The sequence below is a fragment of the Heliangelus exortis genome, chromosome 29 (assembly GCF_036169615.1).
Source record: "Heliangelus exortis chromosome 29, bHelExo1.hap1, whole genome shotgun sequence".
Classification (NCBI taxonomy): Eukaryota; Metazoa; Chordata; class Aves; order Apodiformes; family Trochilidae; genus Heliangelus; species Heliangelus exortis.
The window spans coordinates 4,585,500-4,607,972 of NC_092450.1; the positions used below are offsets into that span (position 1 = coordinate 4,585,500).

The 22,473-nt window shown below is 49.3% G+C and overlaps 2 protein-coding genes across 2 annotated transcripts in view; one reads left to right on the plus strand and one right to left on the minus strand.

The window, feature by feature from the left end:
• Positions 1-7,917, minus strand: part of MLLT6 (MLLT6, PHD finger containing) — a 33,725-nt gene extending 25,808 nt beyond the window's left edge. The window contains exons 1-2 of the mRNA XM_071728262.1: positions 7,809-7,917; positions 4,084-4,163 (exon numbers count right to left, since the gene is read on the minus strand). Coding sequence (XP_071584363.1) covers positions 4,084-4,163; positions 7,809-7,917 — 189 coding nt within the window. The remainder of the gene's footprint in view (positions 1-4,083; positions 4,164-7,808) is intronic.
• Positions 1-22,473, plus strand: part of PCGF2 (polycomb group ring finger 2) — a 97,042-nt gene that overhangs the window by 39,809 nt on the left and 34,760 nt on the right. The gene's annotated exons all lie outside the window — the stretch shown is intronic.

Consider the following 22,473-nt stretch of genomic DNA (forward strand, 5'->3'; position numbering starts at 1 on the left):
TGAAAAAAAGATGAATTCAGTTACAAGGGTTCTGAGCAACGGGTGCTGCTTCCAAAGAGAGGAAGTGGAGGAGGCTGAGAGCAGCTCGGGTGCTAAAAATAAAGATATTCTGGCAGAGCTCGGTATCATCCTGTCTGACAGGGATGAAGTTAAAGCCTCAGCCCAAGAGCCACAGGGCTGCAAATGAACCTCAACTCTCACAGGTTGGGGTTTTTTTTTATGAAAAAAAAAAAAAAAAAAAAGTTTTTGTCTTTGTGGTCGGGGAGTCAAACCGAAACCCATGACTCAGAGAGCAGCAGGGAAATAAAAAGAAGCACTTATCTGTCTTTGCCTCTTTCCTTCCTCCTCTCTTGCAGAGTTTTTTTTCCAGTCTTGGTGAGAGCAGGGTGAAGCTTTTGGGACATTTCTGTCCATGAGGCCCATGGTGGCCTCAGCCTGGCAAGGGGGACACCTGGCTCCTTCCCCCCAAACCTGGCCTGGGGGAGGATGAGGTGGGACAGGGATCCCAAAAAGTCCCCTGTCCCTTGTCCTCTGTCCTGTCCCCTTGTCCCCTGTCCCATTTCCTCCAGAAACTCCAAGATCTTCCTCTGCTGAAGTTTTTAAACTCCTGAACAGCCCATAAAAAGGATCCCAAAGCTCTGGGCAGAGGCTCAGCCCCAACCTCCTGTTACAGGAGTCCAAGTGTGGGGCTGTCAAACAGGCAGAAAATCCCTGTGATTTGGGATAAATTCAGGATAAATCGGAGGTGAGGTGGATGCAGAGCATCACCACCCATCTCATTTTCTCTGTGGCTTGGTTTGGAAGCAAAGCTGGGTGACCACGGGAGGTGTTTTCTCACTGGTCAGGTCCAGGTTGCCAAGGGGCGCTGCTCTGACAGTTCCTATGGAAAGCCTGGCAGAGCCAAGAGAGGGAAAAAAAGGAGAAAAAAAAAAGGAAAAAAAAAGGGAAAAAAAAGGGAAAAAAAAAAGGGAAAAAAAAAGGAAAAAAAAGAGGAAAAAAAAAGGGAAAAAAAAAAGGGGAAAAAGGGAAAAAAAGGGAAAAAAAAAAGGGAAAAAAAAAAAGGAAAAAAAAAGGGAAAAAAAAAGGGAAAAAAAAAAGAAAAAAAAAAAAAAAAAAAAGAAAAAAAAAAAGGAAAAAAAAGGGAAAAAAACAGGAAAAAAAAAAAGGAAAAAAAAGGAAAAAAAAAAGGAAAAAAAAAAGGAAACAAGGAAAAAAAGAAAAGGAAAGGTAAAAGGAAAAGGAAAAGGAAAAGGAAAAAAAGGAAAAAGGAAAAGGAAAAAAAGGGAAAAAGGAAAAAGGGAAAAAGGAAAAAGGAAAAAGGAAAAAGAAAAAGGAAAAAGGAAAAAGGAAAAAGGAAAAAGGAAAAAGGAAAAAGGAAAAAGAAGAATAAAAGTAAAAGAGAAAAAGAAAAAGAAAAAAAAGCCAGAACTGGGTGAGCCCAGACACTGCAATAAGAAATTTGCACTTGAAAAGGCCCCGGGCTCTCAGATCAAAGCCTCTCTCCCACCAGGCTCTGATTGTGACCTGGGGCTCCCAGCTCCTTGCCCTGCTCTGCCTCCCCAGTGCCAGCCCAGACCTCCCATGGGGGCCCTGGGACCCCCCAGGGATGCTCACTGGAAGCACAATGGTCCAGAGCATCCTGCAGGGAGCTGAGCATCCCAGGAAGGGTTCTGAGCAGGGATTATGAAGGGTGATGATGAGCCCTTCCTCTGCCTTTTATTCCACCTGCAAAATTTTTTATTTCAACTCTGAGGAAAAAGTAGAATTTGGGTGATTTCAACCTCCTTGGGTTGAAATCCCTGACTCTCAGATCTTCCCCAAAGCAGCCCCAGTCAGGGCTCTTCCCAAAGAGGGGCTGAGTCCAGCTCTCCAGGAGGAGGGATGAGAGATCTGTGTTTTGGGAAACTCCCCAGGGAGCACCAACATCCTCTGTACCTCCCCATCCCATCTCCAAGCAGAAAGAGCAATATTTCACAAATTTGTCCTGTTTGTTATGGCCAAACTGCTCTGGGTTTCTGCTTGCTGCTCTGTAAACTGCCTCAAGATCCTTCTGGGAGGGCTGATGTGGGAAGGAAAATATTGTTGGTTTTCAGAGGGGTTTTGCACACAGTCATTTGGAAAGAAGCACAAAGCTCAGGTCACCCTGCTGCTGCTCTCGGTGTATTTTGCACTCAAACAGCAGCCTCTCTCCTTCAGGCTCCTCAAGGCTTTGTCTACAGGTTGATAATGCCATTTTTTTTTTTTTTTTCTGCCAGAGAAATCCCGGGGCAGTGGCAGAATCCAAGCCCTCCCTGGACCACGGAGCACAAACTCCAAGGGTTTCAGTAGCAGAGCCACGCACGGAGCTGGCAGGACCCAGCTCATCTCTCTTGTACCAAAGAACCAGATCTTTTTAAAGTATTTACTCATCTGAGATCTGTTGCTGTGACTGCCTGGAGTTTAACTGGAAGGGTTTAGAGAGGATTCCTGGCTCTGCTTAGGGAGAAGATTCTCACTTTTCAGTGATTCTAGCAGCAGGGGCTGTGTGCCATGCCTGGAGCCCACCGTGCACTGTCTGACAGCTTTTGCCAAGGGTGAGTTAAAAAAAAGGAGCCTCCTGCAAGGGGATTGTTTTAGGGAAGGCAGTTGGAATGTGGGATGGAAAAGTCACAGCCCCTTGGGATGAGCAGAGGTGAGGGAGGACCCCGGGGGTACCCATCTCACTACAGTTTTACATTGAATTACAGAGGCTGAAGTGCTTCCCTCTGCCTGCCCAGCTGGGAGAGCAGGGGAAGGAGGAAATCCCAATTCCTTTCTTTGCTGTGAAACTGTCTGCAGGGTGTAAATCCACCTGAAGGGTGTAAAATCCACCCAAAGGGTGTAAAATCCACCCAAAGCCCCATTTGATCTTCTTGAGGCAGTGCACAGAACAGCAGAGTCTGACAAGGGGAGAAGAGCTCAGGTCTGAAACTCTGCTCTTGGTTACTCTCCCAACAAGGAATGAGTTAATGCAATGGAGAAAGCACAGGACAGACACCCAGTTCCCCCAGTTCCCCCAGTTCCTCAGCTCTGCCAAGTTCTTTGCCCAGCTGGAAGCAGATTAAACCTCTCCCTCCACTGCCCCAGGCTGGAGCCCAGCTGAGCTGGAGCCACATAATCCTGAGCTCACCTGCACCACCTTGCCTAGCTGGGGACTTCAGAAAAAATTCAGCTAAACCAGTCTAGAGGTCAGTGCAGGCATTAATAAATATTCTTTGTGCTGACCAAGGCTCTCTGCGTTTAAGGAAAGCTGAAGTTTAATTTAAATCTGAATTTCAGGGAGTGAAGGGGGGAAGCTACCCAGGACTCACTGCCTGGGAAAAGCAGCTCCCATGGCATAACCAGAATGTTCCAGATCTGCACCCAGGTGCTTGGTGCAGCTGATAAAGGCTCACATGGGAAGTTCCTGATGTGCTTTGAACTCACAGCTCAGTTTCTGCACAAAAATAACTTTGCCACATGGATAGATGGACCTAAGAGGCAGCCCCAGCCCCAGTTTCCACTTCCCTGCCTCACTGGGAAATGCCAGAATTAATGAGGAGCATTGGAAACTCCTCTAAACTGTTCAGTTTGTGACTTAGAGAGAAACAAAACCCCAAAGCCAGCTCCCTGTCATCTTCTCTGCTGTTTTACAAACTCAGAAGACTTGATGCAGGAGGCTGTTGCTACGAGGTCTGAACACCACCCCATCCTGGCATCAGTCTGACAACTGACAGCACAGGTGATGCCAAACTTCCCCTCCACTCTCAATCTTCCTAAGGGGCTGAACAGGAAAAAAAACCACCAGGCAAAATGCCTTCTGTTATTTTTTTAAAAGACTGAGGTCTCTAAACTAAAAATTTTGGCACTGCTAAGTGACTTAAAAGGACCTCTGGCAGCATCTTCATGGGAAAGGGCCATTAGCATGGTCTGAAACTGTTTGACACCATTATTCCCATTGCAGAAAAAAGAGAGAGCAGGCTACAGGCAGAGCTGTAGTGCTGAAATGCCAGGATCTACCCCTTTTTCAGGGGCCCCAGGCTGCTTCCAGCAGAGACAGGACCCAGAGGTGAGCTCTGTACTCACCACCCTGGCGGCTCGCTCTTGGGATTCACATTTCCGACAGAACCAGGGGCCAGTGGGAACCTGGACAATTCCATAGCAAGCTGGAAGAAAGGCAAAAGAGAGTTCATTTAGACCATGATTAAAATCAACAGTTTCACTCCCGAGGTGGAGATAAAGCTTCCCAGGGCTGTTACTTGTCACAGATGGGTGGCAAAACCAAACCAAAAATTCCGCCTATGGCCACATTTTATTACCCTTTCCCATTTCCACATCCAGCCTCCTGCCAGAGCTCTGGTGTTAGGCATTTATTCAAGGTTTCCAATAAGCTCATGCCCAGTATAAAAAATTCCTGTGAAAAGCTGGCCTAAGTGGGAGCTGAATGCTCCACAAAGTGTCTCTAATTCTGGCCTAGTGAACTCGAATGGAGCAATTTCTTCAAGTGTCACTTGTGAGCTACATATAAAATTATCAAGTGCCTGGCTAGGAAGCACCTGAACCATCATCAGGACTCCCAGAAAATCTGAGCAGCACGAAGGAAATCATCTCAAGGATGATCACACCACCCACCAAGCAAAGCTCCCATTTATCCTGCACCCCCTCAGGTCTGGAATTCCCATCCAGCAGCACTTTTCCAAGATCCCTGAATCCAGGCTTTTTAGAACTAATCCTGGGAAGAGGTTCTGTGGTGATGCAAGTCTTCAAACCCAACAAAACTGCTGCTTTTTATCCAGCTATACCAGGTGTCCCTCTTGCTTTCAGCATCACTACTGATGCTCCTGGGGTTCTCCCTGCAAACTGCAGCTCCTATTTAAAATCAGTTCCCTCCTCTGAGAGGAAAAACTTGGCTTGAAGACTGTTCTCCTTCTTAGGTGAACCATCCAAGGTCTTTCTGAGGACCAAAGGAAGAGTTTCTGCCCCTGGAAGGGCTCTGAGCCACCAGGGTTTAAAGCAAGAGAGGCTGGAAAAGAGTGGAAGAAGTCAAGTTGTGCAGCTCAGGAGTCTCCTAGGAAAGAACAAATTATTTCTTCCTTATTCCACCTTCAGATGTGATCTGGCAGCTAGAATGGAATCCCAGTCACTCGAGACATTTGAAACTAGGTTGGACAAAGCATCTGAAAATATCCTGCTGGAAGCAATCCTCTTGCTGTTCCCTGGGAAATGGACCAGACCCAACCCACAATGGGTTCTCTCCATCCCTCTCATGTCTCTTACCCCACATCAGCCAGGAAAACAAATGGAATTGTGGAGTTAAACTGAAAGAGCTGGCTGCAAGATGAGCCAAGGCACACACACACAAGAAAACAGAAAGTACATGAAAGCAATGCCAGAGGAGTCTGCCTTGGTCCATCTTTAGCAGTGGGCTCAGGGCCAAAAGCGAGCACTCAGCTGGAGCCAGAGTGAGCTCTGTGCCCACTGCTCCAGCAAAGAAGAAAACAAGAAGAAAAAAAAGGAAAGAAAAAAAAGGAAGAAAAAAAAGGAATGCTGCAGAACAGACGTGCAGCAGAGCTCAAAAACACAATTTATGTACGTTGTGAGCTGCCTTAGTGGAGACTTCATTTCCAGTCAGATGGTTTTGTTAACATTTTATTTACTGGAAAGATAAGATGTCCAACCACTGGCCACAGAAGCAGCACTGATATTTTTAAGAATCACCCCCTAATGCGTAGCTGTAATTTAACTGCTGTATTTATTAACTGCACAATCATTTCAAAAGCTAACTTTGGGGTTGTGGATACACAACAGCACAAAGAGACACCCAAACCCAGCGTGGGACTGCACGGAATGAGCCTGGATGACCCAGATGATCCCCTCCAGTGGTTTGTTTCTATTTAAGAAAAGAAAAGCCCACCCAAAACACCACTCTGCTGCTGGGTTTATGAGCAGGCTTTAAAAAGAGGCTTGAGGAACATCCCCTACACTCTGCCAGACTCCTTGCCAATGATCAGATCCTGAAGGACTCTCAGGAGACCTCAAGAGACAGCTGAGTTTTCCAAACACCCAAGAGGTGCCCTCTCTGGGGCTCTTCTAACACGTCCCAACTCTACCCAAACAACCCTGGGCTCCTGCTTCTCTTCCAACAGCAGCAAAGAGAGCTCCAGACCCTGCACAGGCCCTAGGAACAACCACCCTAAAAGAATAAAAACCTTGGAAACTCTTCCTGCCAAGCACACCCAAGTGTTCGTGTTAATCCTGGGAGAGGGCACAGGGGTGACCAAGCTCCCCAAAAAAAGACAGTGATGGAGAAACCTGCTCTCCAGCACGTGGTTTGGTAAATAAGAGGGGGAATGGCAGACTTACAGAAAATTAAAATAGAAAAGAAGAGTCCTTCCAGGGAGAGAACCAGCCAGCCAGGTCACTCAGAGCTGGCTTGGTGTCACCCAAGCATTGACTCCAAATGGGAAGGAGAAATGCCCTGTGGGCTTTTAACCCCCCTTCTGTCACCTGGCTCTAAGCTACTTCTTATTAAAGCCATGAACGCTGTGCAGGAAAAGCAAAGGAAAAAACCCAACCTAGAGACACAGGGCCTGCCAGGGGGCAGAGGCTGAGCAGAACAGGTCTGGAGCATCAGGAGCAGAGATTGAGCAGGAAGGGGATGGAGGATGGAGAGGATAATAAGAGATGGAAAAACAGACACACCAGATGAGACCAGAAACCTTCGTGGTATTCAAAACAAACCAACCAGGATAATCACCCTGCCTTTCTGCTGGGTTTGAACCACAAAAAATACAATTTTTTTTTCCTCTTTTTCTTTTTTTTTTTTTTTTTTTTTTTTGGTTGGTTTGTTTGCCCACCCCAGGACAAACTTTCCAGCCCGATACTGGGTGTTAGGGGCGTGCTCCGAGTCATTTAAAATTGCAAATAACCCCGGGAAGAGAAGCGTTCCCTTCCTCCCTGCCCTTGGAGGAGGCAGCTCCGGGCCCCGCCGCCCCCTCGGGGGGGGTCACCCGGGGGGGGGTCACCCGGGGGGGTTACCGGGGGTGGGGGGATACCGGGGGGTCATCCAGAGGGATTACCAGGGGGGGCTACCGGGGGGGTGTCACCAGGGGGTGTCACCCAGGGGGATCACCGGGGAGGTTACCCGGGTGCGGGTTACCCAGGGGGGTTACCGGGGGGGGTTACCCGAGGGGGGGTACCCGGGGGGTCATCCAGGGGGATTACCGGGGGGTTACCCGGGGGAGGTTACCGGGGGGGGGCTGCCCGGGGGGGGTTACCGGGGGGTCACCCGAGGCCATGTGCAGCACCGGAGCCGAAGCCCCCAGGGCACGGAACACCCTGGGGGGGCGGCTCTGGCTCCCTCCCGACCCGGGGTTTTCCACCTCGTCCTTCCCGGAGCACCGGGGGTGGGACCCGGCTCCACCACCCCCGACGACCCCCCCGGGGAGGGAAGCGTCCGGTGGTCCCTGCCGGTACCGAGCACCCCGGGAGCCGCGTGAACCCCCTCCCCGGGACGCAGCTGATGGGCAACCCCGCTCCCCCCTCCATTCCCCCCCCCCCGAGGCTCCTCCACCGAGCCAGGCCAGCGGCGACACCGTTATTTTGGAACAATAGGGATAAAACAAAGCTCCCACCCCCCCCCCTCCAGCCCCCCCGCTTTCCTTCTCCCCTCGTCTCCTCCCGCACCCCCACGGCCTCCCCGGGGCGGCCCAAGAGGGAGGAGGCGGCGGCTGCCGGGCCCGGAGCTGCTCCGGTGCTGTCGGGGAGGGTGTTAGGGGGGGAGGGAGGTTCGGTCCGGTCCGGTTCCTTACCTTGGTGCACCGCCACATTGCAGCCGTGCCCGTCGCAGTAAACCAGCGGGTTCTCCGCCCAACCCCGCTCATCAGAACAGACACAGCAGCCTCCCACCATCTCCTTCATACTTCCATGAGGGTTTCCTTTCCCCCCCCACCCCTCTTTCCCCCAACCTCCTCCGCCTCCCTCTACGCACACACCACTCCTCCTCCTCCTCCTCCTCCTCCTTCTTCTCCTCCTCCACGCTCCCCCCTTCCCCTCCTGCCTTTCACACGGGGGGGTGCGGGGTGCCCGAGCCCCCGCGGCGGCGAAACGGCGGCGTTGAGTCGGGCGGAGCTCGGAAAAAGACGGGGAAAAGGGGGGGGAGGGACGGGGAAAAGTGGGGGGGGGGAAGGACGATGGGGACGGGGACGGACTTGAAAGGGGGGTGGGGGCGGCGTGCCCCGTGCCCCCGCCCCGTGCCCACGCACACACGCAGGGACACACACAGCCCCCCCACGGCCTTTACAATCATGGCTGCTCGGGGACAACCTGCGGGGTCGGGGGTTGCGGGTTACTTGGCTCCCGTGGATTTCCCCGCGGGGCCTGCGTGCGTGTGAAATTAATTTTATTTTCCCCCTCCCTCCGGCCGCTTGTATGGCGCTTCTTGGGGTTTTTTTTGCTGGTTATTTCGGTTTGTTTTGTTTTCTCCCGTTCTTCCTCCTCCCCCCCCCCCCTCCCTTCCCTCCCTCCCTCCCTTCCTCTCTCCCGAGCAAACCGAGCAGGAATCCGAGTGTGCACCCGGGTGTGCAAACCGCTGGATGCCTGCCCGAGACACTCAACATGGATCGCTCCGGAGTGATGAGTTGGGACCGTTCCGTAAATCCCATTATCCCTGCGATTCCTCCCTGACAGATCCCGGCTCCGCGAGCGCCACCGCCTGTCCTGCTCCGGAGGCTTCTTCGGGAGGAGTTTTTTAACCCCTTGGCACCTGGTTTTGTTATCTGTGCACGGGAGGAGAAAATAACAAAAAAATTAAAAATCCCCCTTTGGAGGTAAATCAGCTGGAAAGCAGTAAAAAGGAATATTCCTAGAGGGCTGCTCGGGCGTCCTGCATGGAACTGCAGCTCCAGGTCCCCTGGGGCCACCCAGTGTCGTGAGCACCTTGGAATATCCTGAGAAATAGCACCGTCGTCCAGGAGAGACAAAGGGAAATGAGGATAAGCCGAGCACAGAGCGTAAAAATCATTAGTTCTTAAAAAAGAGGCTTAGGAGGAGCCCAAGGAAGTCAGGGAATGTGACACAGGAAGGAAAGGAAAGGAAAAAGGAAAAAGGAAAAAGGAAAAAGGAGAAAGGGAAAGGAAAGGAAAGGAAAGGAAAGGAAAGGAAAGGAAAGGAAAGGAAAGGAAAGGAAAGGAAAGGAAAGGAAAGGAAAGGAAAGGAAAGGAAAGGAAAGGAAAGGAAAGGAAAGGAAAGGAAAAAGGAAAGGAAAAAGGAAAGGAAAGGAAAGGAAAGGAAAGGGGAAGGAAAAAGGAAAGGAAAGGGGAAAGGAAAAGGAAAGGAAAGGAAGGAAAAAGGAAAAAGGAAAGGAAAAAGGAAAGGAAAGGAAAAAGGAAAAAGGAAAAGAAAAAGAAAAAGGAAAAATGAAAAAGGAAAAGAAAAAGGAAAGGAAAGGAAAAAGGAAAAAGGAAAAGGAAAAGAAAAAGGAAAGGAAAGGAAAAAGGAAAAAGGAAAAGAAAAAGAAAAAGGAAAAATGAAAAAGGAAAAGAAAAAGGAAAGGAAAGGAAAAAGGAAAGGAAAGGAGCATCACTGCAGTGACCCCACAGGAACCATTCCTGATTTCCAGCAGGTTACCAAAGCACAAACAAGTCTTGATGTCTCCTGGGCTTGCCACTCTCTTCTGGCTCCAAGTCTTTCCCGTGGCTGGCATAGCCCATCCTGTAGCTTCATGGCAAAGAATCTGCTCATCAAAGAGGAAAAAAAGCCCCCATAATCACCAGTTTCGGATCCTTTCTCTTGCACCTGTTCAAGCGTTGCACCGAGGGGCTGGGAGGCAGAGAGCTCCCTGAGAAGCTGCCTGCTGGGTTCCTGTCTTCCTTTTATTGCATTCCTTTGAGAGCCACAGGCCAGACAATACGTTCACCACATTGCTGGAAATTCACTCAGCCTTAGCTCACTTTTCTGGGAGGGTTTCCCCTCCCTCCTCCCCCCTCTTTTTTTTTTTCTTTTTTTTTTTCTTTTTCCCTTATCCTTTTATCTATTGTGCTATGAACTTGTTTAAAAGAAAAGGGGGAAAATAGACTGGTTGCCTTTGTACCTGAAGGAGATCCTTGTGGTTTAAGGTGTCTCAGAGCAAAGGACAACCATTCTAAACATCCCCCAGCCCCTGATGGTCTGGGTTCCAGTTGGCTGTGCCTGCAGACACTTGGACTTGAACTGCAAATTTGCCTTTTGGGGATTAAGTTCCAATTTCCATAAGTAATCCCTGTGGTGAGGGAAGGCAAGGCCAGGGAGGAAAGGGCAAGGAGAAAAAAATTGGGGCAAGTGAACCTGGTGAAAGTGAGACATGGAGATGCTTCAGTTTTATTTTATCAGGCAGTGGTTTTAAATCGTGGGCAAATCCAAGTGGTGTGGAGGGACTCGTGGGAATCCCCATCCTGGTGTATTCCAGGCATCATTTCAGGCCCGTTACAGGAGTTGTTGCTAAACTTAGGCCTTTATATATCTAAAAATTTGGGGATAAGGGAACTGGCTTCTGCTCAGGCTCGTCCATCATGAAGGGAGCTGGGGGCTTTATCTCTGGCTGCAGAGTCTTTGTTAGGGATGAGCTTCCCTTTTCCAGGGATCCTTTGCATTTCCTTGATCAGTGTTTAAAAGCAATGTAAGCTTAATTATCACCCGAGTGCCTGACATGGAAATTCTTGAGATATAATAAATAAAATCCCCTGGCTGGTGTGTGAGGCCCTGTTGCATTTTCCAGATTGTTCATCCTTAAGCTGTTTTATAAGGAAAACACATGTTCCCCATGTTAAATAAAGAACAAAAAGCAAGGGGAAAATATCTTTCCTATGGTAACTCCACGTTTTCTGAGGAAATTTAGTGACTGATGTGTGTTAAAGAAGCACTCAGGGCCTGGCTCACACAAAGGGTTGATGGGAGGGAAAAAGGAAAGGAAAGGAAAGGAAAGGGGAAAGGAAAAAGGAAAAAGGAAAAAGGAAAAAGGAAAAAGGAAAGGAAAGGAAAGGAAAGGAAAGGAAAGGAAAGGAAAGGAAAGGAAAGGAAAGGAAAGGAAAGGAAAGGAAAGGAAAGGAAAGGAAAGGAAGGAAAAAGGAAAAAGGAAAAAGGAAAAAGGAAAAAGGAAAAAGGAAAGGAAAAAGGAAAAAGGAAAAAGGAAAAAGGAAAAGAAAGGAAAGGAAAGGAAAGGATGTGAAGAAAGCCTGGGATGTGGACACTTAATGGGATAGATTGCCTCTCTTGCACAGTGTCCCAGCCTTTCCCAAGAGTTTTTCCTGGGAATGAAGACTCTTCCTCCCTTCATTTTATGGGGAAACTGCCCCTGGGGATTATCAGGAGGAAAAACCCATTTAGCTGGGCTCAAGGAGGGGTCTGCAAAGGCTCCTTATACCCTGCAGGAGTGAGAGCTGGGAGCTTGGGCCTGCAGCTCCAGAGGCAAAGTCTCTGTTTAAACAGGGACCTGTCCTGCCCAGGGGAAAGTCAGACCTTTGCCCTGCTCTTTATTAACCCCACCTACCAACCCCTGCTTTTGTGCCTTTTCTGCCCTGCTCTTATCCTCACACACACACACAAAAAAAAGAGCATTTCACCCAGGGAACTTTTCTTAAGCAATAACTCCACCCCGGGAGGATCTTTGTGATGGAAAAAGAGCCCCGAGACTGATGAATCAGCACCTCGGCTTCATTGGATGTTTTACTCTCTGCTTGCTCCTTTGGGGGCTGAATTTGTGTTTCTGAGGTGCAAACACCCACAGAAAGATTCAGAAAGCAAAGAAAGAAAGCCAAGAGCTGACCACACACATCCCAGCTTTGCTTCGTCAGGAACTTTCTGGCCTTGGCCAAGTCACTTCCTCCCTTTGTGCCTCATTTTCCCTCTTTGTCTGAGCACTTTGGGGTTGTTTGTCTGAAAAAGCACTGTCTAAGTGCAAGTTATTATTCATTAAACAATGTCATTAAGGACTCTGAAAGGAAATCATGATGTCACTGACAACTCTGAAAGGAAACGGTGCCATTAGTGACCTAGAAAAGGGGAAAAGCAGAAAATTTCTTCTTTTTTCCCCCCCTCTTAAATCCAACGAGTCAGTGGATGGTGTTTGTCTGCATTGTTCTGATGCATTCAAACCAGAAAAACTGATTAATAGAGAAGGTCATTGGCCAGGAAGATGACAAATTTGCTTTTGGTACTAAATTACCCTGTTCTGAGAGGAAATATTTGAAGGGACTGTTAGGATCGTTGTCACTTTGCTCCCTAAAACCCAAAACTCCCACAGTTTTGTGACATATCTGTATTTACATATGTTTTTACATATTTTTTTTTCTGTCCTCTCCCCTGGGGTACCAGGGATTCCTATGGATCATGTATTTAAAGGGCTTTAACTGTTTATTTGCTTTTTCCAGCAGAAGACAGTGTGGCGCTGAGGAACATCTCTAAACCAAGCCCAGTGTAACAAACCTAATGGGATATCCATAAAATCACATAAATGTTGCTTTGGAAGGAACTTCAAGAGACCAATTAGGGTAATTCCCCATGGGGAGGCAGAACCAGGACCTTATTAGTGTCATATTATTTTTATTATTATTATTATTTACATCAGGCAGTGAAAATACCCAGCAATTACCAGAGAAATAAATGGTGTGCTCTGTGTCCAGCAGCCAGGGGTAATTTTAAGGAGCCTTTACTTAGGTTTTCAGGTTCATTCTCAGGAACCTAAACAGATGCAAAACCCAAACCAAGCTTTGGAGCTGCTCCCATCTCTCTGGGTGCTGATGGGAGCTGAGCAGGACCAAGGCTTTGAGAGCATTTGAACTCTCCTGGGTGCTCTGGCATGGCAGAGCTTTTGGTGCCTCATTCCAGGCCCTGAGTCTTTATCCTGGGTCCTGATTAATAATCACAAACAGATCTGGTTTAATGGGACTTAGGCACCTGTTTCCCCTTGTGCCTTGGGACTTTTTCCTCACATTCCTGCATTTTTAGCGCCTTTCAAAAAAAAAAAAAAAAAAAAAAATTACTTGGCAGTAATTGAAGCTTTGCCTATACACACCAGTTGCTCTCCTTTAATTGGTTTACAAACCAGCTTAATTAAACCTTCTGTTTTGACATCTTTGTATGGGGCTGGAGCATTGCATCAGCTTCGCTTGCAATTGTGTGCTCAGATTTTTGGCTCTGCTGTCGGAAACTGCCTTTAAGACAGGAAACCTGAGGTAAAAGCCTGAAGGTAACAGCCCTGCAGTGACTGCACGAAGCCAAGTCCTTCTTTCCAGGCCCAGGAACTGTCTTCCCAGGGCTAAAAATACCCGGGATAGGGCAGGGCCCATGGCACGGGCGGGAATGGGGCAGAGGCCAAGCACCCGGTGCTCCAGGGTGCTCAACCTGCACAGGGTCAGCCTTTCCCCTCCCTTCCTCCCAAGCTGCCTCTCTTTTTACTTTAATAAATGGATATAATGACTTTTCAAGCTGGTTTCCAGTCGGCAAAAGTCTCCATAACAGAGAGAAAAAAAAAACTCCTGCACGGAGCTGCTCCACTCAGCTCCCAGCCCACAGCATCCGGGGCTGGGGGGTCATCCCTCACCCAATCCCTCCTGCTCCTTAGAATTTCTGCAAAATAAATCTTTCCTGACAGTTCAGGGGGTGTTTCTGGTGCTGGTGGTGCTGGGTGCCGGTGGTACCCGGGGGAGGATGCTGGGGCTCGGTGGTGGAGGCACCCGGTGCCCGGGACTCAGAAAAACCCCGTGAAGATCGACAGGAAACGATCGGTGGCTTTTTTGGGTTGCGAGCTGCAGCGCTGAGGTTCAGGCGACAACATCCTGCCCCGCGCAGAGCCGGGGCCGCGGCCGCGCAGGTTCCGCAGGGGCTGCGCTCCGGGGAGCGGGCAGGAAACGGGGGCGGTGAGAGGGGGAGGGTGGGGGGAGAGCAGCCCCGGGAGGGGACAGGGTGGCCCTGAGCACAGGAGAGTCTGTGCCACCCCTCACCCACCTTAGGGGTGGCAGAGGTGATGTGACCTCCCGGGGGCACGGCTGTCCCTGCATCAATCCCTGCATCAATCCCTGCATCAATCCCTGCATCCATCCCTCCATCAATCCCTGCATCAATCCCTGTATCCATCCCTGCATCCATCCCTGCATCAATCCCTGCATCAATCCCTCCATCCATCCCTGCATCCATCCCTGCATCCATCCCTGCATCCATCCCTGCATCAATCCCTGCATCCATCCCTGCATCTCTCCATCAATCCCTGCATCCCTGCATCAATCCCTGCATCCATCCCTGCATCAATCCCTGCATCAATCCCTGCATCAATCCCTGCATCAATCCCTGCATCAATCCCTCCATCCATCCATCAATTCCTGCATCTCCACATCAATCCCTGCATCCCTGCATCCCTCCCTGCATCCCATCCCTCCATCCATGTCTCTCCATCACCCACCCAGGGAGAGCAGCCCCTCAGGGAAAGGCCTCCTAGCTACAAATGTCCTCATTATTTGTCAGAGGAAGCCACTCTTCCCTTTACTGATAATTCCGGTGGTTTCTCACGGATTCTCCCAACCTCTCTTGCTGTTGGGATCGTCCTTTTAATCAGGTGCCTGTTGAGTGCCTCACAGATCGGGCTCGATCCCCTGTGACCACTCACCAGAAGTTCTGAGGCTGTGACCCGGTAGTCACCGGTGAGTCACGGCTTGGCCCTCGGAAATTAAGGGAGGTCCAAAATCCCACACCCTTGAGGCTTCACCCCAAAATCGTCTGTGAAGTCCCTGGCACCACTTCCCTGAGCTGCAAGAGCCGAGGGAGCAAAGCCAGGCTGATGGGTTCAGCGAAATTCCTGAGTAAGGATTGGAATAAATCGGCTCGGCCGGGATTCACAGCTGACACCCAAATATTTTATATTTTCGCCCTCAACTCCAGAGAGCCGGGGAGAGGAAGAACTTCGAGAAGTGTCCAAAATCGGGGCACAGAGCTCCCTGAGGACAAAACATCGGGTTTGAGGGCTGGGTTGTGCTGTGCTGGTTGGGTATGATGAAGAATTTCACGGGTGTGAAACCTCTTCAGGGGCACTAAGCCCAACTTTAATTAAGATTCCCATTATTGAGTTCAATCTGGTTATTCGCCAAATTAAAATAATCCTTCCTGAGCGAGGTGTAAAGTAGTAACAGGTCTGGATGGGAGGTTGGCACCCACGCAGTGGGATATTTAGGGTAATTTCTTAATACAGACAAACCCACTCGGTTCTCTCTCTTCCTCTCGCTGGGTTTTGGCTGGGGGAGAGTGGGATTACAAAAATAGTGAGGAGACCTGAAACTGAAAACGAGACTGGCTGGGCAGAGCTGGGCCACTGCGGGAGGCAGGAAGAGCTGGGTTAATGTGATTTTTTCTGAGTGTCAGCTCTGACGTGGCAGGTTTTAGCGCTGCTTTTCCCTCCGGGCCCCTTTCTGTGAGGGGGGGATGTGGTGTTAGAGTGAGCGAATTTTCCCCTGCGTGGCTTTACCCACATCCACCCAACGCAGCGAGTGGGTTTCCAGGTCCCATCTGTGAATTTTGCTGCCCCGTTTTCAGTCAAATAAAGTCTCGGGGACCGCTGTAAAGTCCGATGATGCTGTGTACCTTGGTATGGGGGGCACAGAAACACATCCCTGGATGAAATGTCGGGATGAGCCCGACAGGAGTTTCTGTTCCTGCCGGGCAAACCGGGAAATGTGACGCTGAAACCCAGGGAGGAAAAGAATCCTCTGGGGGGGTCTGCACCAGCCCCGTGGGGTCCCGTGGGCATCGGGACGTGATGCTCAGGGCTGGGGGGGCCTGGGAATTGAGAGGGGGGGACCACGGAGCCTCCGGGTGGCTTCAGGCACCGGCACCGAACCGGGAGTGCCCCGGGGAGCCTCCAGTTGATCGTGGGAAGGCAGCCGGGGACCTCTGCTGGGCGAAGCCTAAAAATGTCCTTTTTTTTTTTTTTTTTTTTTTTTTTTAAAATCCCCAAAACGCGTGCCCTGAGGCTGGGCCGGCTCTGCGAGACCTCCGGAGGGCGCCAGCATCTCAACGATCCCCTCTGGGACGGACCCCCCGCCCCGCTGCCATCCCGGGGATGCTGATCCCGGGGCTCGATGAGCCCCATCCCCCCCAAACCCGAATCCTCCGGCCACCCCCGAGGCAGCGGCAGAGCCGGGATCAGCCCCACGCAGAGGTGGGGAGGTGGGGTTCGGAGCTGGGTCCGCTCTAGGGGATGTGTCCTATTTTCCGGAGGTGTGAAACCTTCCAGAAATGGGAATGACAGCAAGAGGCTGAATTATTCCTCGGCTATTTCTCCCGCCAGCCCATCCATCCATCCATCCATCCATCCATCCATCCATCCATCCATCCATCCATCCTCTCCTGGGGTCCCACACATCCTCTGCTCTCCTCTCCCCCAGCCCATTCTCCCTCCATCCCGGCAGAGAGGAACTTTCCTCGGCAGTGTCCGGGTTTTTCAGGGAAAATCCTTGCTCTTCCGAAAGGAGAGGCTTTGGGATGAGGCTCCCGGGTCCTTCCAGTCCGGATCCCCCGGTAAAGGGGGTGCCCGGGCTCCTATGGGGGCGCGAATCCCTCAGCGTCGTGGAAATCGATATTTTTAACATTTTTTCAATTTTTTTTTTTTTTAAGTGCGTTGCTGAAGGCAAAGGAGAAAGTTACCGGCGGAGCTCGGGAGCCGGTGCGGCCGCGGGAAGGGGGAGATGGCAGCGCAGAGTTACGCAGAGGGGCGCTGGGATGAAGGGATGGAGCCGGGAGAAGGATGGATACAGCGGCTCTCACCGCTTTTTCGTGCCCCTCTCCGGGGCTGCGGCACCCAGAGCACCCCGACCAGCACCCACCTACCAGGATTTAGGGATGGGACTGGGGGAGGGGGACAGGGACATGTTTTTAGGGGTCCCTTTGATAAGGACCAAAGAGAAAATTCAGTGGAAAGAGGCGCAATAGCCGGGGCAGAGATGGATCCTGGGGCAGCACAGGGCTGAGCATCCCCCACGCCTTGCGGAACGGGTACCGCAACCCCCCCCCCGTCCCCCAGTGACCCCCCCAACCCCCGCACCCGCGTGGCCCTTGTCCCGGTGTCCGCTCCTGCTGAGACTTCGATTTTTGGATGATCGTTTGTGAGCGGTCCCAGAGCCGCTTCCCAGAGGCTTCTCTTTGTCTCATCTCAATTTGGGGGAGAGAAAAAACCCCCCCACCCCCCCTCACCACCTCCCCAGTTGCGCCAGGCGATTCCTAGGAAGTGGAGCTGAAACCGGAGTGTCCATCTGAAGCTGAAATAAATGCCCATTTCGGAGTGAAACGCAAAGATCTGCTATTTCCTTGTTTCCCAGCTCCTTGCCATCCTCTCCCCTTGGGTCTCAGGAAACCGAGAACCATTTGGCAGCGGGGAGATACCGGGGTGTTAAAAAAAAATAAGAATAAAATCAAACAAAGACAAACAGACACAACCTCCCCCCCAGGACAGAGGGGTTAATGGGAGAAAAATCCCCGAGATCAATATTTAAAATAGCAAGAGCTGTGTGTGAGCAGAGCTGCGTCATCCCCTGCATCCCCAGCCGGGAAGGTGCTGGGGAGATGCCCACAAATGTCTATTTTCTGTCTCTTTTCAGCAGAACAAACATCTCGGCCGGGTCGAACCGAAAACTCCGGCGAAACCCCGGGGATCTGCCCGTGTGGCGAGGGATTTTATTATTATTGTTGTTGCTGTTGCCAGAAACCAGCAAACTTTACAATCCAGATGTTTTCAGGGTGTCGGAACAACTTACTGCTGCTGGTTTTTTTGTTGTGTTTTTTTTTTTTTTTATGGTGAAATCCAAAGCGATCGCCGTGGTTTATCAGCTGGGAGCATCCAGCCCCGCGAAGAATGCAGGTTGCTCTTTTTCTACCTCTCTAACCCAGATGCTCCGGGTATCTCCCACTGCTGACAGCCGTTTTCTTCAAAGGCTTCTCCTCAGCCATCCATCCATTAGGATAAAAAATGAGCTTTCATTCTCCTGCATTTGTTTTGGGAAGAGGGGAATTATTTAAACAACTGGATCTCCATTAAATGAGGGAGCGAGGATCCCCTGAGCTTCTGGAAGGGAGGGAAATGTTGTTCCATGTTCTGGGGGCCGTGGACCGTCTCCTGCCTCCCACAAAGAATTATTATTTCCCCCCCAAAAATCTTGTACAGTGAGGAAGCAGAGGAGCTGCATTTCAGGGAGAGGAAGAGATGTTTTTCCCCTTCATTTTCTCGCTGCGTGGGTAGAAAATAAAAAGAAAAGGGTGACTGTTCATGCTGATATTCCCTCTGCTCTTTTTTACTTCATTTTTAAGGCCTTGCCTCCTCTCAGAGCTCGGTACTGAGCAGACCCCCCCACCCAGGGATGCTGCTGGGGAGGGAAGGGAAACACCCGGGATGCCAGGGGGCCTTCCCACGGGTTTTTTGTCTTTTCCTCCCCGAAAGAATCTGCCGCTTCAAACCTCAGCAAATCTCGGCAACTTTTGGAACCGGAGCAACGCTCCCCGCACCTCACCCAGGCAGCCAGGAAACCCAGCAGCACGAGTGTCAGCTTTTCTCCTTTTATTGTCACCAATTAGGGGCATGTGTTGGTCTAAAAAGGGTTTCGAGGCTTCCAGCAATTCCCCATCCCGAAGGGAGCTGCCATCCTTCAGGATCTGTTCCTTTAAACAGCCCCTTTTCCCCCCCCCCCCCCCCCCTTTTTTTTTTTTTTTTATTTACAATAAACACATTTTTGTTAATGAAACCCTCGCCCACTTTGCAACCTCCCCCTCCTTTCCCCGAAGCCCATAAAGCTCCAACTTTGCATATCTGAGCCCTGTTCTGTTGGGCTGGGTCCTTCGGGGGTCCCAGGGTCAGGCTGGGGGCAGCAGGGTCATTGTGTTGCCATCATGGGTCAATAAGCAACTGGTCAGGCTCTCAATCCACATCAGGCCTTGAAGAGGACTGGGAAATGGGAGAATCCATTCATAATAATAATAAACTTGTCAATCAATAACAGGCAGGAGAAATACTTTGGAAAAGGTAAAAAAAAAAATAAAATTAAAAATATAAATTTTTTTTTTTTTTTTTTTCGAGTTTGACAACATGAAACTTGCCACAGGTTTAAAAAAATGCTCCGAGGGTATTTTGTCTGTCAAGGGGAGTTGAAAATCATTAATTGCTTTAAACAAAACGTTTAAAAGTTAAGGAAGGAGTGATGTAGGTATCAGTGAAATTTAAATGAGAATTGATAAATGTTTCCCAAAGAATATAAAATGGTCTTGGAAGGAAAAGGCAACATCCAGACTACTTTCTGCCTTATAAAAAGACTGAAATGGATGTTCTTTAATTTCCATTGATACCAGCACTTACTGAAGGGCAAGGAGGAGTTTGGGTTCAAGCTTATCTTAGCAAGAAAAATATTTTCCATCGTTCTTTTAATTCTAAACTGAACCAATAAACAAAATCCTGCATTAGGAGTAAATCAATGGGCTGGGTGAAATGAGAGAATTTCCCTGGTTTGGCTGGGCTAGATTTGAAGGGGCAAAAGAAACCCAGGAATTAAGATTTCTTGGTAAAGGGTAAATGTCCAGGGCTTATTATTTACTGCAAAATGTTCTGGTGTCAGGAGTTGTTCCCATATAAAAAAAAACAAGAGCTGGGATTAACAGGGAAACCGAGCAGATCACAAATATGGAAACATCAAAAAGCAACAGCAGAATAATGCAAATTCTCTGCTGAAATCTCCCATCTCCAAACTCGTTTTTCCTCTTTCTTAGAAGCCTGTTATTTTTTGTGGGGTTTGTTTCTTTTTTGTTATTCTTGTTGTTTGGGTGGGGGTTTTGTCTCTTTTTCTTTTTCTTTTTCTTTTTCTTTGTCTTCTTTTTCTCTTCTTTTTCTCTTCTTTTCTTTTCTTTTCTTTTCTTTTCTTTTCTTTTCTTTTCTTTTCTTTTCTTTTCTTTTCTTTTCTTTTCTTTTCTTTTCTTTTCTTTTCTTTTCTTTTCTTTTCTTTTCTTTTCTTTTCTCTTCTCTTCTTTTCTTTTCTCTTCTCTTCTCTTCTCTTCTCTTCTCTTCTCTTCTCTTCTCTTCTCTTCTCTTCTCTTCTCTTCTCTTCTCTTCTCTTCTTTCCTTCTTTCCTTCTTTCCTCCTTCCAACATAGACTTCCCTCAATCACCACAAAAAATTAATTTTTAATAATGGGGAAAAAAATAACCTGGCTGAAGACATCAGAACAAGGGGGATTCTCCCATCGCATCCCTCCTCGCAGCCCCTTCAGGAGGATTTCTCCTGGAGAAGAATCCCTCCTGGAAGTCTCTCGCCGGATTTGCTTAGGAAAACAAACAAACATTTTTATTTTATTTTTTTTTTCCCCCATCGGCGGTGTTTATTACTGTCTAATTTCCTTCAGCTGCTCTCTAGAAAATGCGGTTTCTTTGTTTAGGGGATGCTGAGAGGCTGCTCCCTAAGAAGGGCAGAAATAAAGCAGAAAGTTTGGAGCAGCGACCTTGGGATGTTTGCAGGAGGTGGAAGGACGGCTCCGTTCTTCATTCCCTGCCCGGGGACCCTCCTCCCACGCCAGAAAATCCACGGAGCAAACACAAATCGGCTGATTTAAAAAAAAAAAATAACGACTCCTTTCTCCATCCTTTTGGGATCTGCTCCCCAGGACCTGCCTTAAATCTCCCGGTTTTACTCCGAGCCAACGGGGGCTGAGCTGCACCATTTGGTCTGATGCAATCTCCTTCCTAGGCCTCTCCCCGAGTTTCAACCCTGCAGGTTTCATCAGATTGCACATTTTCTACTATTTGTTTAGTGATTTTTTTTTTGTCTTTTTGCCTCCCAAACCTGGGTTGGTTTACGGGGAAGTAAAGGGAACAAGAGCAGCAGCAGGGAGAGCCCGGAGCTGAGCTGGATCCAAACTGAACCCACTTTCTGTCTTTGTGTTTTTGAAACAAAAGAGAGAGGGATTTGCATCTTTATAAATTGTCACTAAATATTGCTTCTGTTTGCACTGGGGTCGGACTTGAGGGAAAAAATGATAAAAAAGTGGAAAAGAACCAAGCAACTACTGACAAAGCCACTGCAAACCTTCCAGACCCTGCACCCCTGCTCCCCTCAGCAAAAACTGTTAGAAATATGAAAATTGATCAATAGATCAAGTCAAACACTCTTTTAGGAACAACAGGGTTTATTAAAATATCAATTAGTGCTGCAATGTGCTTGGAGTTCCCATTGAGAAACGTTCCAGTGGTTTCAGTGAATGTTGTTCACAAACTGCTCACGGAGAAGGAGGAAAATGCTGAAAAATAGGAAGGAAAACTTCAAAACCAACCCCATCCCATGCGAGCAAGAGGGAACATCTCTGTCCCTGAGCTCTTTAACAATCCCTGGCTGCTGGCAGCATAAATGTGGATTCTGGGGAGGGGAGGGTGGTTAGAAAGTCACCCACCCTCATCCTCACCCACCCTCATCCTCACCCACCCTTCATCCTCAAGTGAAGGAGGAATTTTTTTTCCTTCTGGGCTGGCCCTGACCTATCTGTTCTGCAGGCTGGGTTGGGTTGGGCTGGGTCTGCTTCTCCAGCTCCCTCCTGTAGCCTGTAAAACGCAGCAGAGATGTTTAACAAGCCCGAGCACCCGGTGATTTGTAGGAATATTTTCATCACGGACAGTTTAAGTGCCTGTCAGGAGTAAATGCCTCTGATCAAAATATTGGGGGTTTCAAGCAGTGCCTGGTGCTGGGCTGCTTGCAGCTCCCCCAGCCCTGGTGGGCTGCCTGCAGGTCTCTCAGTTTCAGGAAAAAAAAAAATCAGAATTTCAGTATTTTCCTCGGAAACACCCGTTATATCTGCAGCAAAGGGCTTTGCTATCCTCTCAGAGGGCCTGGGTCTCCTCTTCCCCAGCAGCAGCAGGAAGGGGGGAAATCCCATCCCCCCCATGCAGGTTTCTAGAGGGGAAAAGTGGGGAAGTTTGCTGGGGGTGTCTGTTCTGGCCAGGGGCATGGCCAGGAGGTCCCTCGCTGTCCCTCTGCACGGAGGAAGAATCTTGGCATCGTTTTGGCCACCTCCTTTTCAGGGATTTGTTGCTCAGAAGCAAAGAAAAGAGGTAAAACGAATCCCTGAAGTGGGAATAATTCAGTTGGAGCAATATTTATTTATAATAACTTTTTTTTTTTTTTTTTTTTTTTTTTTGATAAATCCGATATACCCTCCCAAAACAGTGGTTGCTCTGTGTGTTCCTCGTCCCAGCTCCCACCCTCTGCATCTCTCCTGTTTTCCTGCTGGCACCTGCTTTTTTTTTTTTTGCTTTTTTTTTTTTTTTTTTTTACCTCTCTCCCCACCCCCCTGCCTGCTCTCTGCGGGGGATGCTGAACCTGGGAGACCCACGAGTGAGATTGGATCTCTAAAACAAAGCCAACCCTCCACCATCCCCCTCTTCCCAAGCTGGGAGACCCGGCACAACCCCCTGAAACTTCTTCCTCAAGCCAGT